General features: G+C 38.5%; 1 protein-coding gene across 2 annotated transcripts in view; it reads right to left on the bottom strand.

Annotated features, from left to right (window-relative positions):
- The window catches only part of DIAPH3 (diaphanous related formin 3), a 571929-nt gene that overhangs the window by 145332 nt on the left and 404620 nt on the right, over positions 1–21977 (bottom strand). For both annotated transcript variants that reach the window (XM_061171200.1, XM_061171201.1), the window contains one exon: positions 455–550. In XM_061171200.1, the coding sequence (XP_061027183.1) occupies positions 455–550 (96 nt within the window). The remainder of the gene's footprint in view (positions 1–454; positions 551–21977) is intronic.

Genomic DNA, 21977 nt, shown 5'->3' with positions numbered 1-21977 from the left:
AGACATATTTCCAAGGTTAAGTATTTCTGGAAGTGAAACAATGCTTCAATACCCTGAAATACTTGAAGCAATAATGTTATGACTTTTACTTCTCATTTAATTATGCTACTGTGAACTCCACTGGGATAAGGTACATATGGTTCTTTAGATGAGACCTGTTTCACTAATCAGGCTTTTCCAGGTTCAGTGCATTGATTTGTTAATGCGCTACTGACACTGGCCAACTGGAACGCTTCTCTCTCTGACACTTGTCATTGCAAGGGAAGGATTAAACAAACTTATAAAACTTCTGAAGAGTTGTTGCCCACAGCACTGCATTCTTGACACATGACTTTAAAAGAATTACAAAAAGCGGGGGCGGGAGGGATGTTGGCACGCGCAGGGTGTGGAGGGGGATGGGTTGTTCTTTGTGATAGTCCCCTAGAAAGGAACACGAAACAAGTGTAATGTTCACCTTTCGGCTTCGGTGTCCTTTTCCTTCGGTCGCGGAAGGCAGCCCCCGACTGCAAGGCCTCCAGCAGACTATCCATCACTCCTGTCTCATCACCCTCTGTGAAAAGAGATGCAGGGAATTCCATCAGCCCTCAGGGTTACCATAGCAATGTCAAAGCATGCGCAGAAACTGGTGATGGTATGGTAGGGGGAAAAAAGATCAGATGCCAGGACTAAGCCAGCAATTTCAAAATATGATAGGACTTAACTCTCTCATAAATCAAATATCTTTTAATGAAATCTGCCTCATTAGTGCCCGTGTTACTGTCCACTAAAGAGAACCGAGTTCCACTGATTCACTTCAGAGCACTGCTTTTATAGTCTGGCGGCAAAATAACTTTAAATGGAAGGTGGTTCTAGTCATATCTGTGTCTCAGGTTATCATAAATCACATTTTCCTTGTAGAAATGGGTTATTTTCAAGGCATCGGCTCCTTTTCTAAAATCGACCAGGTGTGGGAGAGTGTTTCTGTTGTCGTTATTGATATTCTGCTGTCTAAACTTATCATACAAAATTATATTTCCAGGCTAATTTCTGTGAACATGCTCCCAACGATTGATTCTTCATATCAGGGTAATTGTCCCCAGACTTTAGGTGACACAGAACAATCACTGCAAACTTTTACAGAATGTATGAGAAGTTTGTCTTCTATAATGAAAAATAAACCAAAAGAGGCTCTCAAAAATCTAAAGGATTATATCACTTTATGATTAGTTTAAATTGATATTCTGTATATAATTGATGAAGATGTGGTTATAGAGCCATTTCTCTCTATCTGGTTATCTTGTAATAATCTATAGCTATTTATACCTGTCAATGCTAAATGTTATTTAAAGGAAGTGGTAAAAAAAAAAAAAAAAGCTTCAAAGAAACCATTGGATCAACCTAAATTCATGAAAATGCCAAAGATTTTTTTTGTCCCTTAGAGAGAAGTTATTTTCAGGCATTCTCTATGAAATTGTATGGCTGGTATACAGTCATGTGTAAAGTACTAGAAAACTATTTTCCTCTGGATTTTTTATTTCTTTTTTTGAAACGCAATCCCTTTATAGGGAACAGATGACAAATGAACGCAGTAGCGTAAAAGTAACACATTCATTTACAGTTTATAAACAGATATGTGAATATAAACATGTGTCAGCCCTTTTCAATCTGGTTCTGTTTCATTTTTAGAGAAGTACTAAACCTCGTAGGTGTAATCCAAAAACAGGTGGGTGAGAAACAGAGTATTTGGAGGTTGTTAACTTACATGTAAATTTAATTCTAAAGTGGCTTGATGGCTATTTTAATTAAAATACGTCAAATATTTCAGACACTTTAATTAGTAACTATCTGAAAATTTACACTCAAACTCAACTATATTTTTTCTAAAAAGAACTGCAGGTAAAGCTAAATATTTAAGGTTGTGAATATATTTCATTAGTGAAAGGAAACACTGAACGTTCTTTAGTAAGTTTGCTGTTGTTAGTGGTACTGATGAAGTGATGTGAAAGTATTACATGTGTATTATAAGTCTGAGCAGATGGGTAAACATGCTGATGCTGTTGGCAACAGGGATGCTTGCTGTGGGATGCGAGATACAAATATGCAGTGGGAGAAGGAGAGGAAAAACCATGAAGTGTTGGATTGGATCTAAAGGTATCATTATTACACATTGGAAAAAAGAATCATACATCCATACTGATACTGAAAATTTTAAAATTTATTAAATGCGGGTGAAGAAAAAGCTCTGCTTTAAATAAGAATGTCAACCAATAGATGTCAAAGATATAAAGAGGACCGAGTTCCATTAATATAAGAGATAGATAAGGGAAACAGAAAATTCACCATATCACAACTCACACAGTAAGAATTAATTAGGCAGAAATCATCAAAGGTTACAAAACCCATTGTATGTAAGGTTATGGAGGAACATTGTATGGAGAAATCTCAAAGATATCACCTTACCCAACTAATCAAATTTGACATCACCAGTAATGGGGCACACTGACAATAATTGTCTCCTGAAGTGATGCACTGAGATGGACACAATATAAACTGTGTAAAAATATTTAACCTGGGAATTCCCTGGAGGTCCAATGGTTAGGACTCCGCACCTCCATTGCCGGGGGCACAGGTTTGATCCCTGGCTGGGGAACTAAGATCCCACAAGCCGTGCGGCATGGCCAAAATAAACAAATAAATAAACAAAAGCTTAAAACCATCTTTAACAAAAACAAACCAAAAAAAAGACAAAAACAAACAAACAATAAAAAAATTTAACCCGCATCTAAACGTAAGGAAACAATCTTACAAATCCAAAGTGAGCGACATTCTGTGAAACAACTGGTCTGGGTTCTTAAAAATCATCAATATCATGAAAGACCAAGAGAGAGAAAGAGAGGAGAAAAGCTTAGGGAAGCAGCATTCTAGCTTAGAGGAGATTAAATAGACATGGCAACTAAATGCAACACACAATTTTCCATTAGCTCTTGGGTTGTAAAAAAGTCACAGATGACATTATTGGGATAATTAGACAAATTTTAAAATTTGCTGGGTATTAAATAATTATATTGTACCAATGTTAGTTACCTGAGTTTGATAATTATATTATGATCAGGGAGGATAATGTCACTGTTCTTAGGAGACAGATGCTGACATGTTCAAGCTCAGTAAACAACTTATATCACAGTTCCACGTTCTCAATTTCACGCCTTTGATCATGCTGTTTTGTCTACACAGAACATCCTTCCCACTTTCTTCACCAATCTAACTCCTTCTCCTTCAAGAGAGATAACTGAGAATCCTTTCCTGACCTGTGTGTGCTGAACTGGGTGCCCCTCTGTGTCCTAATGACTTGTGGTACATATAGCAATAAATCCTTTACAATATTGTTTACTTGATGGTTTCTACCACAGAGAATTTGTCGAGAGCAGGGATTGTGGTTTCCATTTATCTTTAATACCAGCAAAGAAAGTGTTCATTAACGTATGCTGACTATATTAACAAATGAAGCACTAGCATGGTCAGCTGGAAGGAGTCACCACATAGAAGAATAAAGGTCACGATGGGGAGGGAACGAGCGGGAGTACATTCCCACCACCACTGTAAACAGCACAGCTTTGTTCCCTCCTTTCCCTGGGCTCACACAACCATTCAGTTGCCAAACCTTGTTCATGTACATGCCAGTATCCCAAGAAGTGATCCATTGTTTCCTTTTCTGACTACACTTAATGTTGGTGGTCCAGAACTGAATTATTTTTCACCTGAAATATCGCATGAGTTGCCTAAAATGATGTTGCTTCTAGTTTCTCCCTAATTCTAGTTCATCCCATAGAGCACTAAAGCAGAATTATGATACCCTGGTCACAAATTTTCAGTATCACTCACTTCCCACAATATAAAGTCCCAACCCTTTCACTTGGCCCTGACACTGACTCCAATTGCTTTCTCAGTCTTATCTCTGGTTTCCAACATCACAATCTGTTCTTCAGCTAAAGGCAACTGCCTGTGATTCTCCACAAACATTTTCTCTCCCATCCATCAGTCTCTACCTGGAACTTCTATCCTTGGTCTTGTCCCCCAGAGCTAATGGCTTTGCTTGGCCTTCATTCCCCACTCCCACAATGGAAAGAATAGTGTATCAGAGAAAGAAGATCTGCATTCTAGTCTGAGCTGTCAACTGGCTACAAGTTCCTACATGTTCCTGACATGTGTAATAGAGATAATACCTGTCTAGGGTTGATGAGAGGATCAAATGAGATCATACAAATGAAAGCAGTGGTAAATTGCTAAGAGATAAAAAACGTAGGGAAATAAATTCATAAATGAACTCCATAGTGCACTATAGGAAGTTTATGTAATATCTGATTAGGTTTTCAGCATTGTTTTAGATCCATTATAAATTAAATAACTCTTTAATAGCATATGTGATTAATAACATCATTTCTAAGGGAAGCTCTGATCAGAAATACAGGTAGACTCTTAAAATAATCCAATGTGTAAGATGGAGACAGAAAATGAAGATGTTTTTCCAAATGCTGAAAATGCATTTAGAATATTCATTTGACACATGTTTATTGAGGGCTATGATGCGCCAGAACATTACTAGGCATGAAGGATATCTAGGTCCCAAGAATTAACAAGAAATGTTTTCAGCTCTCCAGAAGCAGAACAGCGTGCTAGGTATGGGAGGGTTCTATCGGAGATGTAAGTTCTCCTAGTGAATTATGACCTGGTGAACAAGCAGGAGTTGGCCATGGCAGGGACTGGGGAGGGAACAGCATACCTGGCAGAAGAGATAGCAGGTTCAAAGGCAAAAGTTATAAATAAAAACAAAAGTGAGGTATAATAAAGTATTTAAAGGACTCATATTTACATTATTCTAATACAAACCAGATAAATAAAAATTAGCCATTTTTATTGTAGACTAGAATTCAACTTCTTTAACTACAAGTCAATTGATGTTCAAAATATTTATTATAGTCTCTCTCCTGCTGTTAAAACTCTTTTAAATAAATAGACTAACTGCAATAGTCAAAGCTGTGCTTTGTGTGAATAACATATCACCTTGCTTAATTTGTAAATCGTATTTTAAGAAGTCACACAGCATCAAGGGAAATGGAGAAGGGAGAGTTAGGGATGAGATATTTCTAAAGGAGAATCAAGAGGATGTGAGGACAGGCAGAGGGGGATCTGCTAAGGAGATCACAGGGGAGACAACTGGGCCATAGGAGAGAACAGTGGCCGAGAAACTAAAAGCAAATCTGCTGGGTTGACCATTTGGAAAAAGGATTGTTCCTTATTTCACAGACCTGTCAGAGAGGTATACACAAATACCAAGCAAATTTTTAAAAAAAATATTAGTATAAACCTAGAAATAATATTGTTGTCCAATAGGAAGTAATCATGGCATACTAACTGGAGGGGTGAGGAAAATTTACACCATTGCACTACTATAAACACTGGCTATTCGTTTGACCATCAGGTATGATAAAATTATAATGTGAAGACAGCAGAGGTAAAGGAGAAGGGGTATACGAGGAAAGTATAAGCGGGGAGAGGGTATAAGGGAACTAAACCTTCTACCACTTAGGAACTCAATGTCTAAAATGAAAAACTGACAAATAATAATCTAAGTACATTATCTAGAAATAAGGAAGAGGTAAATATCAGGAAAAAAAAAACCCACTAAGAATTAAAAGTGGTTGCCTCTGGGAAAGGGGAGGGAGTTGAGACGGTGAAGGAGAGTGTATTTTATTTTGCTATAAGCCTACTGTACTTCATTTAGGAATGTGCAGAAATCACATTGATAAACACAAAGAAACTAAAAACTTCCTGACAGGATGAGGCAACCAAGAAGGAGGAAGAGGAGAGAAAGAGGTTGCTTCTTGACCTCAACGTGCTTTCCTATGACAAGGGGAAGAAGACAGGTAACAAATGGTCCAATATACAATAATGAGCATTGTGATGGAGATCTCCACCCAGGAAGGACACCTGGCATAGGGCAGAGGGAGAAGGGAAAGACGTCACAGAAGGCCTCCTGAAGACCTAAGACTTAAAGAAGTCTTTACATTTGCCAGAGCTTCCTGAAGAGGGAAGGCCCTGCAGAGTTCACAGAACAGCTGTACAGGGGACATGAAACACTTGGGAGAACTCCCATGTCCATGGGAATGGAGGGCAGGTTACAGTAGGGGTTACTGAGAGGTGATGCTGAGGAGACAGGTAGGGGCCAAATCACCAAGCACTGAACATGCCAGACTGTGGAGTTTGGAAGGGAGCCATTAACTTGTTTTAAATGAAGAATTAACATGGTCAAATTTCTGCTTTACAAAGATCACTCTGAGAAGAGACAAGACAAAGGGCAAGGAAAATAAGGAGAAGGCAGGTTTCCTGGTTTAAGTCCAGGCAAAATGCGATTGTGGGAATCAGGTAAAGAACAGAAGCGGTGAAAAACGAAAAGAGAAAGGAGGAAAAACAGAAAAATCTTGGTCTGCGTTGATGTGAGTACTAAAAAATGAAGTCGAGGCTAATTTCCAAGTATCCGGTTCGGCCAGTTGGATATATGTTGGTGTTATTCACCAAGTACTGAATTATTTTTGTTTCATGGTAGAATGGGGCTGAGGCAAGAGAAGAATTCAGTTTGGATATGTTGAGATCTTCATGAGATATCCAACTGCAGGTGATTATAGGTGTCTAGAAGGATGATGGTTTCACAGGTTTAAAACTTGGGGGAGAGGAATTAGTTATACCAACAAGTTGAACTTAGAAGCATACTGGTCATACTGGAAGCTATAGAAAAGAACATAAACATAGTGAAATGGTATTGAACACAGGTTTTGAATTTAGACAACTTGTATTTAAATTCTGGCTTTCCAATTAGAAATCAGTGTGGCTTTGGGCAAATTACTTAACCTTACTAACCTCCATTCTTTTTTCCTCAACTTTGATGTGTGACTAATAATAGCACCTACTTCACAAGATTATTGGGAGGATGAAAGGAGATAAATCATGTGTAACACTCAGCAGAGTGCCTGGCACATCATAAGAACTTAATAACAGTTAATCTTTGCTGTGGTCATTATTGATGTTATGGCAGAGCATGAGTTCTGTTAGGAAGGGTGTGTGTAGACATAAGAAAAGAGCTGAGGGGAAGCCACATGGCAAGCTAATATGCAAAGGGGATTTTAGGAGGAAACAACTGTTCTCAACCCGTGACCATTTTCCATTGTGTTCACTTTGCATGTGCTTCCAGAGCTCCCCTTTTCACTCCCACAGTCTCTGGCACACTTTCTTTAAGTCTCATCACATTTGATATGACTTTAGTAGTAGTAAGACATATAATAACCACCTGGAATTTGGCATGAGGATAGGGAAGGAAAGCTCAGTTTCTCCAAAGAATTGTTGAAAGTGTGCAGCTGATACTCAAAATTCAGAGACTCAGAATTTAACCCACCTCTTTCTAAAAGAAACACAAGACAGTTGCCCCAACAAAATTACATGAATTTACTGTTCATGCTGCTAGTTATAGACCTTCTGGGGACAAGGCTGTATTTGATTTACTTGCTAACCTAGTTCAGTCTTTAACCTTCTAGAACAAAGCTCAAAATACTACTTAACCCAGACAGCAAAAAGACAGGAATAACGTAAAAGAACATCTTTGAACATGTCTTAATCTAGATGTGAAACTGAAAATTTATTTGAGTCAAGGGAATTAGAAAGCCAATTTTCATTGGGATTTAACTGATAAAACGATAATTAGAACAGTTCTCTCGTATATTATAATGACTGGCTCAACCATGAGAAGTGGAATTTTATATTTAAAAACCCAATACTTTAATATTTCTGGCTTTATTCACTATTGTTCATTATTTGCATATCTTGAATTAAATATATTTCCTGTTACAAGTTAGAAGGAAAAATGTAGAATCTTTTACAATGAAGTAAGGTTGTTTTTCTTTTTTCCAAAAAAAAATTAAGAGTAAGGTCAAGGAGCCAAACTGTTGGGCTTAAATCTTGGCTCTTGCCAGCTGCGTGCCCCTTAAAGACCATCTTGTGCCTCCCTATTTCCTCCTCTATAAGATGGGGATAATAATAGTACGTTCCTCAGAAGGCTGTTGTGAGGATTAAGTGAGCTAATACATGTAAAGAACTTAGGATAATGCCTCACACACAGTAAGGCTTCAATAAATATTACCATTATTTTTAATATTATGATGACTCTTCTTTTTCACTAATATGGCACACATTGCTGAATGGCCAGTGCAACACATCCATTCCCTACCCTCTCTTTGTCTGCTTCCGCTACAGAGGCTGGAAAAGTTAAAACCTCATTTTCCAAAGCTTCCTTGTAGTGAAGCTGAGGGTGGCCTTATGATGCGTTTCTGACTGATAAAGTGTAAGTGATCACCTGTATGGTGCTGCTAGAAAGAGAAGAGGCAGATGCTGATAGCCACTCTCCCCCTTCCTCCTATCTTGAATATCTACTGGAGCTGTGACAGCTGTGGCTGCCATCGCACGTTGCTACCCCTTCTCGCTACCTTGAATATGCTTGGACCTGTGACAGTCATCATAACTCTGAGCACAGACCACGGGGCCACTCTTTTAGTTGCTCTGGATAAAATATAAGGCTATATTTTTCAAAGCTTGAGTGAAAAATATTTTGCAGATACATTTGAATGTGTAAACCATAATTATTATACTATTTATTACATTGTATTCAGATTGGAATCTAAATTATTTCATGTCTTATAGTAAGTAGAGTTATAGAGATATTTGTAAAATAAAGAATTTTTCTTATATGAACTCTCCAGTCTCAAAAAGAAAAAAAAAATCCATTACTGGATGTCATGTATAAAGCGTGGTTCTATTCTAATTATACAAACAACCAAGAAAAAGCGGTAAAATAAATATACTGTTGTACATAAATCAAAGTGTATTGTTATTAACTTTTAATTTCCAAATTTCTTATGATCTAGATTCTGTTGTAAGAAAATAATTTTGGCATCATAGTCATTCAGCTTAACTCATGAAGATATCTAATTTACCTTCTTCTGGAATTTTTTATGAAAGTTCTTTCATTTTAAAAACTAATATAAACAATTGACCAAATTCCAGAAAAATAAGTTACTTGTCTGCTCATTTAATTCTCCTCTCAAATAAAAAGGGCACAACCACTTTTGGAATGTAAGCACACTTAAGGCACAAGATTTAAACAAACCATATAGTCAATGAATGAGTTTGTCATTATGAAATATTATAGCAAAAACTTAATTGTGCTGTATTAAATAGACATCCAATATTAAAAAAAAATACACCAAAACACAACTTCAATCAGACAGACAGAATTTCCCAAAATGTGTACCACAGAACGCAGGACCCATGAGAAGCTCTGTGTGTGTGTCCGTGTGTGTGTACTGTGGGGGAAGTGGGGCGGTTCTGTTGTCAGATATGCCTGGAAAATAATGTATAGTATATATCGCTCTTGGCAATTCATATTGAGTATTGAAACGAAATTCATGGTTGAATTTCACATTGACTACGAAAACTCAATTCATGATTCATGATAAATGTGGCATTTCAAATCAGTAGAGGATAAGAAAAGATTCAATAACTACTATGATGGTAGCTTATTTGGATCCCACCCTGCTACTTACACCAAAATAAATCCCAAGTGGATCAACTATTTCAAAATTAAAAAATTAAATTGCAAAGTATAGCAGACAGTATAGAAAAGTATATTTTTCATTAGTTCTGAAAGGAGAAGATCTTCCTAGGAAAAATCTGAATACCCAAATGTCATATAGTTTGTACTAAAATAAATGTCTACAAATCACAAGAACAATAAGAACAAAGTCTACACATAAACAATGAAAGGAGAAACCAGGAAAAAAAAAATTGAAAACAGGTATTCCCTAAAACTGTTTTTCTTGAAATAAAGAACATTATGACTCAGGAAAAAAAAAAAAAAAAATCAACAATCAATAAAAAAATAACAAAAAATCAGGCAAATAATATGTTCAGGAAATCCATCATAAAGACAAACAAATAGGGCTTTTATATAGAGGATATAATCCACAACATCATTCATAATTAAAGATTTTCCAAGTACATCAATGAGAGATCATTTTTACCTATCAGCATGGCAATAATAACAACTGAGGATAATTGGTAAAGGTTGGAAAACAGATCATTCCACACATTATTGGTGGAAATATAAAACTAATGCAACCTCTTGGGAATGCAATTTGGCAATCTGTATCAGAAATAAAATTGCACATACCATTTGATGAAATGAATTTTTTCTAAGAAAATTATCTTACTTATAACTCATGAGTGCAAGGGCATATGTACAAGGATGTTCATTACAATGTTTATAATAACAAGTGATTGAAAACGACCTAAATGCCCATCTGCAAGAGACAGACTTAATAAACTACGACATTCATATACTAAAATATGCTGAGATGAGGAAAAAATAATGAAGCATATTTAAATTGTTGATATGGACCATATCCAAAACATAGTAAGTGAAAAAAGCCAATCACTTATCAATGAGGACATTGAGTACAGACCTTTCTATGATCACTCACAGCTATTAGCTACAAAGCAGAGGATAAATTTCCTGACTTCCTGCTTAGCAATTACTCCACCACATGATGATGAAGAAAGGCACTACCTAATCATTCTTTCTGTGTTAAATGTTTGTTAAAATATCTCCCATGTAAGTATCCAAGTGACCAACTCTGATTAGCTTGTTCACAGTGACCTATTCTAACAATTACTAAAGAAAATAAAATTTAAACCAGTATTGACTCCCTGGCAAAAAGAACATTGCCAAAGTTGTGTGTTGTACAGGGCTGAGGGTGCTGAACAGAGGTCTTCAGATGCAAAAGTACAGAGTGTCTGGGGAAAAATAATGTATCTATTTAAATACATATGTAGATGTGAAATGATAATGACATTTAACAAGATGTGACTCTCACTCACAGTGAACACCCATGACCCTATAATCACAGAGTAACCCAGAGAGGAAAAGGTTAATTACACAGTAGAACACCACCATTCTAAGCAGAAGCTTAACTTGTCACCCACAAGAGCTTCATTTTATTCTGAGAAATTAGTCTGACAGTGCTTAAGCTTGGCAATTGCTTACTTCCTGCTGAAAATATATTAGATATATTTTAAACTTGTTTTAATATTTTCATATATTAGAAAATTTTGAAAAGACTTTTCAATGGCTTTGTTCTTCATGAAGTTTTTGAACAAAGAATGAAATGATTTCAGATAGAGAAAATAAAAATGCTTATTCAATACCAAGAATCAAGGGGAGGCTAAGCTAGGGAATAGAGGTGATTTTGCAGAAATTTTCTTTCAGGAGAAGCTGGGACAAATGGACTTGAGGCCATGAGAGGCCACTCTCAACCAGCGGTACCTGGAAGAGTGAATAGGGCCCAGAGGGAACCACCAGTCATGCTGTGACAGCAGCATATGGTGCATACTGGAAGAAGGGGAAAATAAGGTCAGGAAGGGAGGCTGAGGGAGCTTGGATTCAAGGCTGAAGAACTGCCATAGAATGTTTTTGAAAGGTGTGAAATAATCAAAATTGGACTTCACTATGATTAAAGCTGGCACAGTGTGAAGGTGTCAAGCCTGGGTGACTGGGAAAACAGTGATATCATTAACCCAAAATGAGAACATAAAAATCAGGTTTTATGTGGAACATGACAAGTTAGGTTTAGATGAACTGATTTTGAGGTGCTGGCAGAATAGTCAAACTCTTTTGTCCAGGAAGTAGTTGGAAATATAAAACTATAAAGTCTGTAGTTCAATTCAATCTTACAAATGTGCACTAAGGGATATGCGGCAGGCACTGAAACCAGCCCCTGCCCTGTTCTCATGGGACTTGCAGTCTTAGGGCAATTTCAACACATAATTCGTCACTACCTGTATGACGAATGTTCCAAAAAAGAAAGCCAAGTGGTATGAAATTGCTTAATACAGAGGCAGTAGGTTAGAGGTATAGCTATGGCTGCCCAGTGATGATTTCAGGGGTTATTCTTTGGTACCTGTACTTGTATTTGCACTTAAATTTCTGAAGATAGGTTTTACTTGTACTTTAAAACACACGACCTTATAGATAGCACAGTAAACAGTTGCAATTTGTGTATTAGTATTTTGGGTGCCAAGAATGCTTAGTCAAGTGCCACCCCACTACTGCCGATCCTGCCCAAAGTAATTTTACTAGATTCAAGTTCTAGGTTCATTTCGAATATGAATTTGTGGTTCAAAGTATTAAGTATTCATTATTTTTTCAGTTCATTTCAAAGGAGAAATACAGATTTCTTCTGCACAAATATAGTATTCCTTCCCCAATCAGATGCAGGAATTATGACATTAATATTACAAACTGAAGATATTTGAAAATCCTAATCAGGTTAACAGCAACATATTTTTGAAAGAAAGGAAGTCAGAAAAGATAATAAGGCAAGTCTGAATGAGTGGAAAGTGAGGAGGAAAAGGAATTGACATATGCTTTGAGAAAGCAAATAACACAGAAAAGAAATGAAAATGGGAGACAACTGAACTTTTGATTAACTCATTAACAATTGCAAAGAAACTGGAGGCAAAAATGTGCTAAACTCTCTCAAGAGAACAATGGAAGTTTTTCCCTCAGCTACAAAAAGCTGACAAAATGAATACAGAAGCCCTCAAATAAAAACTGATATTAGGTAAGTTTGAGAACAATTTTATTTAGAAAAGAAAAACTGCATAACAAAAAGAACATAAACTAAATGTGAGTTAGATATATGAGGAAACATCATTGAATGCCCATATACTAGGATCTGTGTGGAGCATTTTACCTAGATTTTCTGATTTAAGTCTCCAGCCCTGCAAGGTAGCTATTACCAGATCCATTTTAAAGCCAGGGAACCTGAAGCTCGCAGAGGTAAAGTAATGCACCAAAAGCCCTACAACAGGTAGGTAGCAAAGGGGAGGTTTGAACCAAAATCTTTTGATTCTGAAGCTGACATTCTTTCCATTACACTCACTTTTCTTGACCCTCTGTATTGTGACACACTGATATACTACGATCCTCTTGATACTCCGTATCTGTGTTGTGTGATAACTGAGAAGTACTCAGATCCTCAGCTTTGTTGAGCTGTACTTAGAGTTGCTTTAGGAAATGCCTCAGGGCACAAAGAGACAGTGGCTTTCATAGCTGGGAACTCAACCAACAAGCACAGATTAGGCGTCCCCAAATTCACTGGGAGCCAGGCACCTTTCTCCAGAACCAGGTGATAAATGAGATGCAGGTCACTGATGACTCCTTCCTTATAGGGAAAGGCCAGAGACATCTTCCTTCTCCCAGGACCAGGAGTACCTGGACATACTAGAATCAGTACAGTCTGCAGTGGCCTCCTGGTCCCTCCCTACAAGCCACCTACTGGATGACTGCTACAGTTGGATTAAAGCCTTGAGGCCAGTCAAACCACTATCACTATCATTCTCAGTTACTCCGTCTAAGAGATAAGTTCTTTCTGATCCCTATTTCTTCCAGTATTTATTAACATAAGCAACTTCTCTACTATCTTGATGTCTTCAATGAACACTCCTTTCACTGCAACTGGAAAACTGGAGGGATGATCTCCCTGCCCCCTTCTAGCTGACACTGCTCATCCTCTCATACTTCTTTGTCATCTGACTTTGTCACCTGATTCAGTCTTCCTCTGCCAGTCAAGTCTTGCCATCATCCTGCATGAATTCAACTCCATGTGAACTACTAATCCAACAGCAAATGAGTTCCTTGACCTCCCTCATCTCCAGGGAAGAATCCTTTCTCCCTACTTTCCATCACCCACTCTCACATCCATAATCTGAACTTTACTACCATCCACAACTATTTTGTTTCTATTAATTTGGATTCATACAAGCTATCTATCCTTATTTTCTCTCTCTTTGTCCCTCTCCCTCCCCCTAACCCTCATCCTGTCATCTATCACGGAAATCTCCTACGCTCCGGCTCCACTGTCTTCACTTCCTTGCCTATCCGTGGTTCATCACTTTGACCACTGTTCACTGTCCAATATCTTACTTTCCTCCTCCATTACGGTCCTTTCACAGACTACTGGTAAAACTTAAATGAACTGAAAATTCTATCTTCTTGGCACTATACACTAGCTGCTAAATAATTGTGATGAAAAATAATACTGCAGGATCAGGGCTGGTACATAATCACAGTTACCAACCTCAACTGGATTCTTAGTACTATCCAACACACCGTCTATGTTTTACCTGGAGGCTGTCACTCTCACTCCCTGAGAGGGGCTGTTTCAACGCTTCTTTCAAGCCTTTCAACTGACTACCCTTCCTCAGCAGAGCACTTGCTCTATTTCATATATAAAATAGAAACTACTTGATGAAAAAAACCCTTAACTTCTTACCATCAAATCTACAAATGTATCTGCACCTGGGCCCAGCTTTTTCTCCTTCCCACTCATCACATTAGCAGAGCATGTCACTTTCCAAGACAACTTCCTCCACCTGTGCTGATATCTCATCCTCCGCACTCTTTCTGGCTGCCCTCAGGACTTTGCTCTATTGAGTATCATTCTTTCCCAACCTCCTTTCCTTTCTCATTTTTCCCAATCTACAATTAAACAAATTCAAACATCTGCTTTGCCCTCTCGACACCAAACCCCTCTAGTTACTACCCTTCTTACATCTCAGTCTCCCTTCCCATACTCATTTATCAACCCTCTCCCCTCTCCTTCGAGCTGATGTCAATGGGACAACTGTCAGTCTGTTTATTCTATGATCTCTTTGCAGCATTTGACAATACTGACTACCTTTTCTCCTTTGAAATGGTCTCTTCCCTGGGCTTCATGATACCAGAATCTCTTAGTTCCCCTCCCACCTCCATGGTGACTCCTTCTCACACTCTCTTCCTGGCTCCTCTTCCTCTGCCTACATTTACACCATTCCTCACAGTCTCCACTGGCATTTTATTAACTCCCACAGCTTTGCATGTTGAGAACTCCAAGTTTCCATCACCAGAGCACAAGCTCTACTCCTGAGCTCTGGCTACAGTGACCAACAATCCCCATTTGCCAAAGACTAAGGGGTTTCCTGGAATACAGGGCTTTCAGTGCTAAAACTGGGAAAGTCTCAGGCAAACTGGGATGAGCTGGGCACCCTAGACCATACCCAATCATTCACTAGACATGGTAACTCAGGTGTCCTACAGATACTTCATCACTATTTCCCCCAAACTTCATCTTGTCCTGGTGTTCCTTATCTCAGTGAATGGTACCACCTGTTAAAGTCAGATGGCAACTGTTGAAGACAGGTATACATAGAAGGATCTCTCTATCTCAAAGTACTGAGTTCCCAGTCTCTTTTCTTACTGGGGAAATATCCAATAAGATTCCTATAGAACCTGTTAGCACTTACAAATTCTCCCCAATGAAAAAACAACAAAAAGTAATGTATCTTTTGTCTGAAAAGTTACAGATCTACTGGAGAGCTCCAGTGGGGCAACATTTCTTTCCTCGGTGCCACGTTCTTTTGCCATTCATGTTCTTGACACTAATTTTGATCACCATCTAATCCATTATAAAATTTCTTCTTTAAATTCCTTTGGATATTTCTAACATGCTGTTATGGAATGGTTAATTTTCCTCTTCAATAAGCTAAAATAAAGCAATGTTTCTCAAGTAAGGAAACTCTGGGAAACAGCTTGTATTAACTTATGAATACCTCAGCCTGAAGACATGGTACATATCCTGCAGGTCACCGGGAAGCAAAATGGTTGCCCTTCACAGCTTATTCTGTAAATCTGGGGTCCCCAACCCCTGGGCCACGGACCGATACCAGTCCATGGCCTGTTAGGAACCGGGCCGCACAGCAGGAGGTGAGCCGAGGGTGAGTGAGCGAAGCTTCATCTGTATTTACAGCCGCTCACCGTCACTCACATTACCACCTGAGCTCTGCCTCCTGTCAGGTCAGTGGCAGCATTAGATTCTCATAGGAGCATAAACCCTATTGTGAACTGAGCATGCAAGGGATCTAGGTTGTGTGCTCCTTATGAAAATCTAATGCCTGATGATCTGAGGTGGAGCTGAGGTGGTGATGCTAGCACTGGGGAGCAGCTGCAAATACAGATTATCATTAGCAGAGAGGTTTGACTGCACAGAGACCATAATAAATCAATTGCCTGCAGATTCATATCAAAACCCTATCAGTGAGTGGCAAGTGACAATTAAGCTGCATCTTACGGAGTAGACTGGACATAAGCAACAGACTTCGGGTGTCACTGTCTCCCATCACCTCCAGATGGGACCAACTAATTGCAGGAAAACAAGCTCAGGGCTCCCACTGACTCTGCATTATGGTTAGTTGTATAACTATTTCATTATATATTACAATGTAATAATAATAGAAATAAAGTGCACAATAAATGTAATGTGCCTGAATCATCCTGAAACCATCCCCCCACCCCCCTTCCGTGGAAAAACTGTCTTCCATGAAACTGGTCCCTGGTGCCAAAAAGGTTGGGGAGCACTGCTGTAAATGGTCTGTAGACCTCAGTTATCTCCACATGGCTCCTGACTCTGGGTGTGCTCAATCAAACAATGCCTTTAAACTGCTTGGACAAGTAAAATACAGCCCAGTGCACAAAGGAGAATGAAGAAAAGTTTCAGATTAAGAACCTACAAGAGAAGAGCAAGATCTAAGACTCTTTAGGCTGAAGAAAATAAGGGAAATAAATAACTTCATGGTACTCAAGTGATCATATTTACATCTCCTTATCTTAATTCAGCACCAGACAGTAAACAGGCTTAAGTTACAATGAAAACTTGAGACCAAATTACAGAAAGAGTTATTGGAAAAGAAACAACACAGGATCAGACTGCCTGATGGGAAAGGGAAATGGTGTCCTTTCCTTTTTCTCAAATTTGAGAAGATATTCTCTTCTATTTCTGGGAGTTTAGGTATAACATTGTTGAAGTGGGAGCCTTGCTGTGCTTTCACAACTTGAAACCTCTTACTATACACATAGCTACAAACGTATATGATGATTTTCCATGCTCCATATATTCATCTAAGCCTGAACTTCCCATTTTCATCCTCTTGCCAGCCATCTTGTGATCACATTTGTACATATTAGTGCTTTCACCAGGGGGTATATGCATCAGTAAGAGGAGAAGCTGAAATTAGATTAGTTAATTTGCTACTTCATTAACAGCTGTGGTAAAAAGTCCAAAGAGAAAGGAGCTTGAAACTAGCTAAAATGAGGGGTTTGTATTGTAAGCGAATCTAAATTATCTATGTCCCCTACTCCTGCGGATAACTGGGAGTCAGCTGTGCACACATCTGTGGGTGTTTATAAACATTCACCATCTGTGAGAAGCTTATGGGTTGTAAATGGTGAGCTAATTAGTGAAATGTTAGTCATTCCTAATGACGGTTTTTATGGATAAAGGTTTTAACCAGGTTAAATTGATCTCGGAACCTTGTTGATCACTGGAGGCTACTCTACATTTTATTACAAGACTGAGGACCTACACTACGCTGTAGAAGTCACACATTAAAGATGCATTATAACTAGATCAGGCTGCTAGTTTATGCATGTTAATGAGTTCTGCTCTTAATAGACTGAAGTGCTGATTGAGTATTTGTCAGGGAAAATGAGAAGTTGTCAATCTGTAAAAAGGTCAACCGATTCTATAATAAATAGCATTTTCATTTCTGTTCTACATACATACGAAACACTTTCCATTCAGAAAATTAAGATAGCATAGAAGCAAACTAGTAATTGACATGAGACAATTCATTACTGAAAAGATTTGTCCATATATATACATACATACATACATATCTGCATATATACGTATTTCCCTAAGTTCCCCATATCAGTAACTTTTTCTAAACTTATGTCTCTATGTTACTGATCAAAAATGTGGAGAAAACGTTCGAAACAGGTTAACTTTCAAATACATTTGTCCTATAACCGAATGGGAAGCAAAACAAAAACAAAAACAATACACTGCACATGGAGAGAGACTCCTATTTACTGCCAAATGGAAAGAGTCTTATAATAGAGTTTGTATTTTAATAGAGGACAGTGTTATAGGATAAGTGAGTGGAGAACTAAACAAAGTTTGATTGCTTGGGCTCTAACAAGGCTCATTTTTTTACTTAAAAATTAATTTTCAGAATATAAATGAGATTTCAGAGTCCAAAGGAACCTTATTTTATGGATGAGAAGACTTTTGTTCTGGGAAGCTAACTGGTCTGCTCACTGTCACTTAGCTGCTGGTAGAGCCAGGGCTGGAAACCTGGTCACGCTGACCACTAGGCTGGGCCACTCAGCACTATACCAGGCTGCCCATAGTCCAAGGTGATAACAACACTGTCCACAACATGGTGAATTGGGGCAAATGAAAAAAACTACCCGATCTAAAATGTTACTCCTTCCCACGCTTCCAGTTCCCACGACCCTGCTCTATTTTATTCTCCTCAGAACTTACTGACTTCTAACACTATAGTATATATATCTTAAACACTGTCTTCTCCACCAGGATACAAGCCCACAAGTGGCAGGGATGTTTGCTCATTTTATAGTGCCGTGACATAATATGTGTTCAATAAATATTTGCTAAATGAAGGCAACATTTTGATAGGAAGGATATTTTTCACCATTACAGTAATAATTCTATTAATGAAGGAAGGCACTCCATTGCCAATTTTTATAAATTTTTTGTCAGAAATTTAAAACCACAAGAGCAAATCACACAGGAACCTTAGGAATGTCTTTTGTTATGCTAGATAAGGTGTGATTAATGCTTTAAAAAAATCACAAAATACTGAAACATCGCATATGCCAGGTAAATAAACAAGAAAACAAATTTTAATACTGAGACTCCCAGAGCCTTGGAACTGAATATCTGAGCTGATACCAGCTGAAGTGGAAGGAGGAGGAGTGACCCATTTTCCTTCAAAGGGGAGAATGGGACACGTTCTCTGTCTTACTTTACCCGCATCCCAAGCCTCTGTCAGCCTCCAGGGGAAGGGTGCCCCCAGAGTATCCTTATGAGCTAACATGATTTGTTTTTAAATGTTCTTGGTTAGTGTAGTTACTAAAACACCTAAACTGTCTTTGTTAACAAAGAAGTTTGTTTCCTTCCTCTAAGAAAGAAGCTAACATTTATGTGCAGTTGTTGTGTTTCATAATCTATGCCAGGCCCTTTCAGATAAAATTACCCCCCAAATAAAAAGGCTTTAAATTGGAGATGCAAACTCAACGTGTCCTAAAGCTAGTATAGGCACCATCCACCCTGTCATGAAAGTTTCTCCCAGCCTCCCCACACCCAATCAGCGACACAGGCCTATTGGTGCTACCTCTAACTGCCTTTCCAATCTATCCTGTCTTCCCATTTTCAGTGCATTCTAGTTCGGGCCTTTGGCATTTAACTCCTGCAAAATTGCAACAGATTCCTAACTGGTCTCAGTCTTTCTACTCCCTCCACATACTCTAATCCATCTGCCTTTTTGCCATCAGATCCATCTCTCTAAAAGAAGACGCTATCACCGCTCTGCACAATGCCCTTGGAGGATGAAGCAAAAATCCAAAACACAGCACACTCCCCTGTCTTCCAATTTAGCTTCATCTTTTCCCACAGCTCTACTCAACGATCATTCCAGGCCTGCTACACTATTTATTGCTGTCCAAATATGAATTTCATGCCTCTGTGTCTCAATTTAGCCCAGTGGATTCCGAGGCTTATTGGGAGGCTCAGTGGAAGCCCTGACTTATTTCAGTTTGTGTTCATTTGGTATCCACCTAATTCAAGATTCTGGATTTCTAAGTACCAGTAGAGGTCTGACCACTATTGCTCAGATGTCAGCCCACCTCCCTTCTTCCACCATAATGTGGAAGCCAAAAGGACCTTTAAAATATAGGACCTATCTACATAAGAGAGGACGCAAACCACATACTTGGGTTTTTTTTGTTTTTTGTTTTTTTTGGTCATGCGGCACGCGAGATCTTAGTTCCCTGACCAGGGATCAAACCCACACCCTTTGCGTTGGAAGCATGGAGTCTTAACAACTGGACTGCCAGGGAAGTCCCCATACTTGGGTTATAAATGAAAAAGATGCCCCCATCTGCTGGGAGAGAGACTAGAAAATAAGGAGAGTCCATGCAGCATAGGATCCCAGCACACTGCTCCTCATTCCAGAAGGATATGGGACTAAAGGGCAGAATTTCCCATGGAGTCACAGAGAGTGGAATCCAAGAGTGGAAGCATCTTGTGTCCAACGAGCAGATCTAGGAGAGCGGCGGATCCAGGGAAGCATCGTGCGGATGCACCATGCGCTCCCGAGAGGTGGCCCGGGAACAAGTCTAGGCACAAGAGGGCTGCAGAAGGCCCCCTAGGACTTGAGAGCTGTGGGAGGAACACAGGAACTCCCTATGGGCACTGGCTGGGGAGAAAAGGAAGTTAGAGAGAAAGTCCAACCAAAGAACATGGATATACTCCTGAGAATCACCAATGTCAGGGAGCAAAGGAGGTAGGTATCTATGAGCAATCTGACAGATCTGCCGGGTCACCATTCAAGAGCAAAACAGACATCACCTTTACCAAAAGCAGGCAGGAGAAATTATGTAGAAGTAGGGAGGGTGTTCTGGGCCCAGACAGAACAGCACCAAGAAGAATGCACATTCTTAGATATGTACCCCAAGCCGACTTTCAAGCTTGGGGTCCCCTTTAGGGAGAGAGCTTGGCAGGGAATTTCAAACATGAATAACTGAATTCTACACTGGAATTACTGAGCTAAAACACACAGAGACAGAGAATTGACTAAATTGTTTACCATTAGGCAGGCTGGTGGTTCAGAGTCAGAAATTAAACTGTATTTATAGAAATATTACATCTTTGCATGTAATATTTCTATTACATCTATAGAAATATTACACATGAATTTGTTCTCTTGACTGAAATACTTATTTGCTACCAATACTATAAAAGCAACAAAACAAACGTGACAGATGTCATATCTTGTCCTAGGATTGGGTCAATTTACCTTTAAGTGAGTCTGCTCAAATAGAATATGTACAATTGAGGAATTTTTGTCCTGCAGACATGAATTCCATAAATATTTTAAAAGTGCTTATTGAATACCTGCTAGGGAAAGATACTATATTAGAAACAGAAACTCACTTTGAAAGGTTTATTGATTTTTTTAAACATGACTAATTTTGTATGAAAGAATTTTATTTTTGTGAGATTTCTTGAGAAATAATAGTATGTTTGATTTTCATGTATAAAGAAGCAGATTTTTTATAGCTAAATCAGAACATTAATTGAAGTATCATTCCAAATAACTATAGCAAATGTTTCCTGTTATTTTCTTCTTTTTTCACATTTTACAGAAGATAAATATCATCTAATTAATGAAATGAGATAAACCTTTTACTCCAAAGAGGCCTCTGATAAGTTTTTAGGAGGAATACAACAAATTCTCAAATTTTTTGATTTTTATTTTCATAATTAACTGACCTCAAAGTGGAGAAGGCTAAAAGCATGCACACACACACAGGCCTCCCTTAGCTAAGCTGTAATACTCAGATGGAAATTTTTCTACCTTGAAGAGTTCCTCAGATTCTAACAGTGTAAACACTGTTGCAGATATTTCTCCCTTCTCTTCTTACCTTTCCCTTTTTAGAGTCGATAGATGGCAACTGAGTTGGTATTCCATTTCTATTCCACCAAAGCGCACTGCTTTAGGAATAGGATGGTGCCAAACATAAAATGGGAATTTCCTCCCTGGGAGGAGGAAAGATTGGAAAAACAACACTCCTTCCCAAGCTCTCCCCTGTGACATGAGTGCAGTAGTTCTGAACAAAGCTGGATATCACTTGGGCTCTTCTAATTTTCCAGGCAGAGAAGGAACAGTTCATAAACTCCCTACTATGCCTCCAAATATAACATGAAGCCATTTTA

Source organism: Eubalaena glacialis, chromosome 16 (assembly GCF_028564815.1).
Source record: "Eubalaena glacialis isolate mEubGla1 chromosome 16, mEubGla1.1.hap2.+ XY, whole genome shotgun sequence".
In the NCBI taxonomy this organism is placed as follows: domain Eukaryota; kingdom Metazoa; phylum Chordata; class Mammalia; order Artiodactyla; family Balaenidae; genus Eubalaena; species Eubalaena glacialis.
This window is presented reverse-complemented; position numbering and strand designations above follow the sequence as displayed.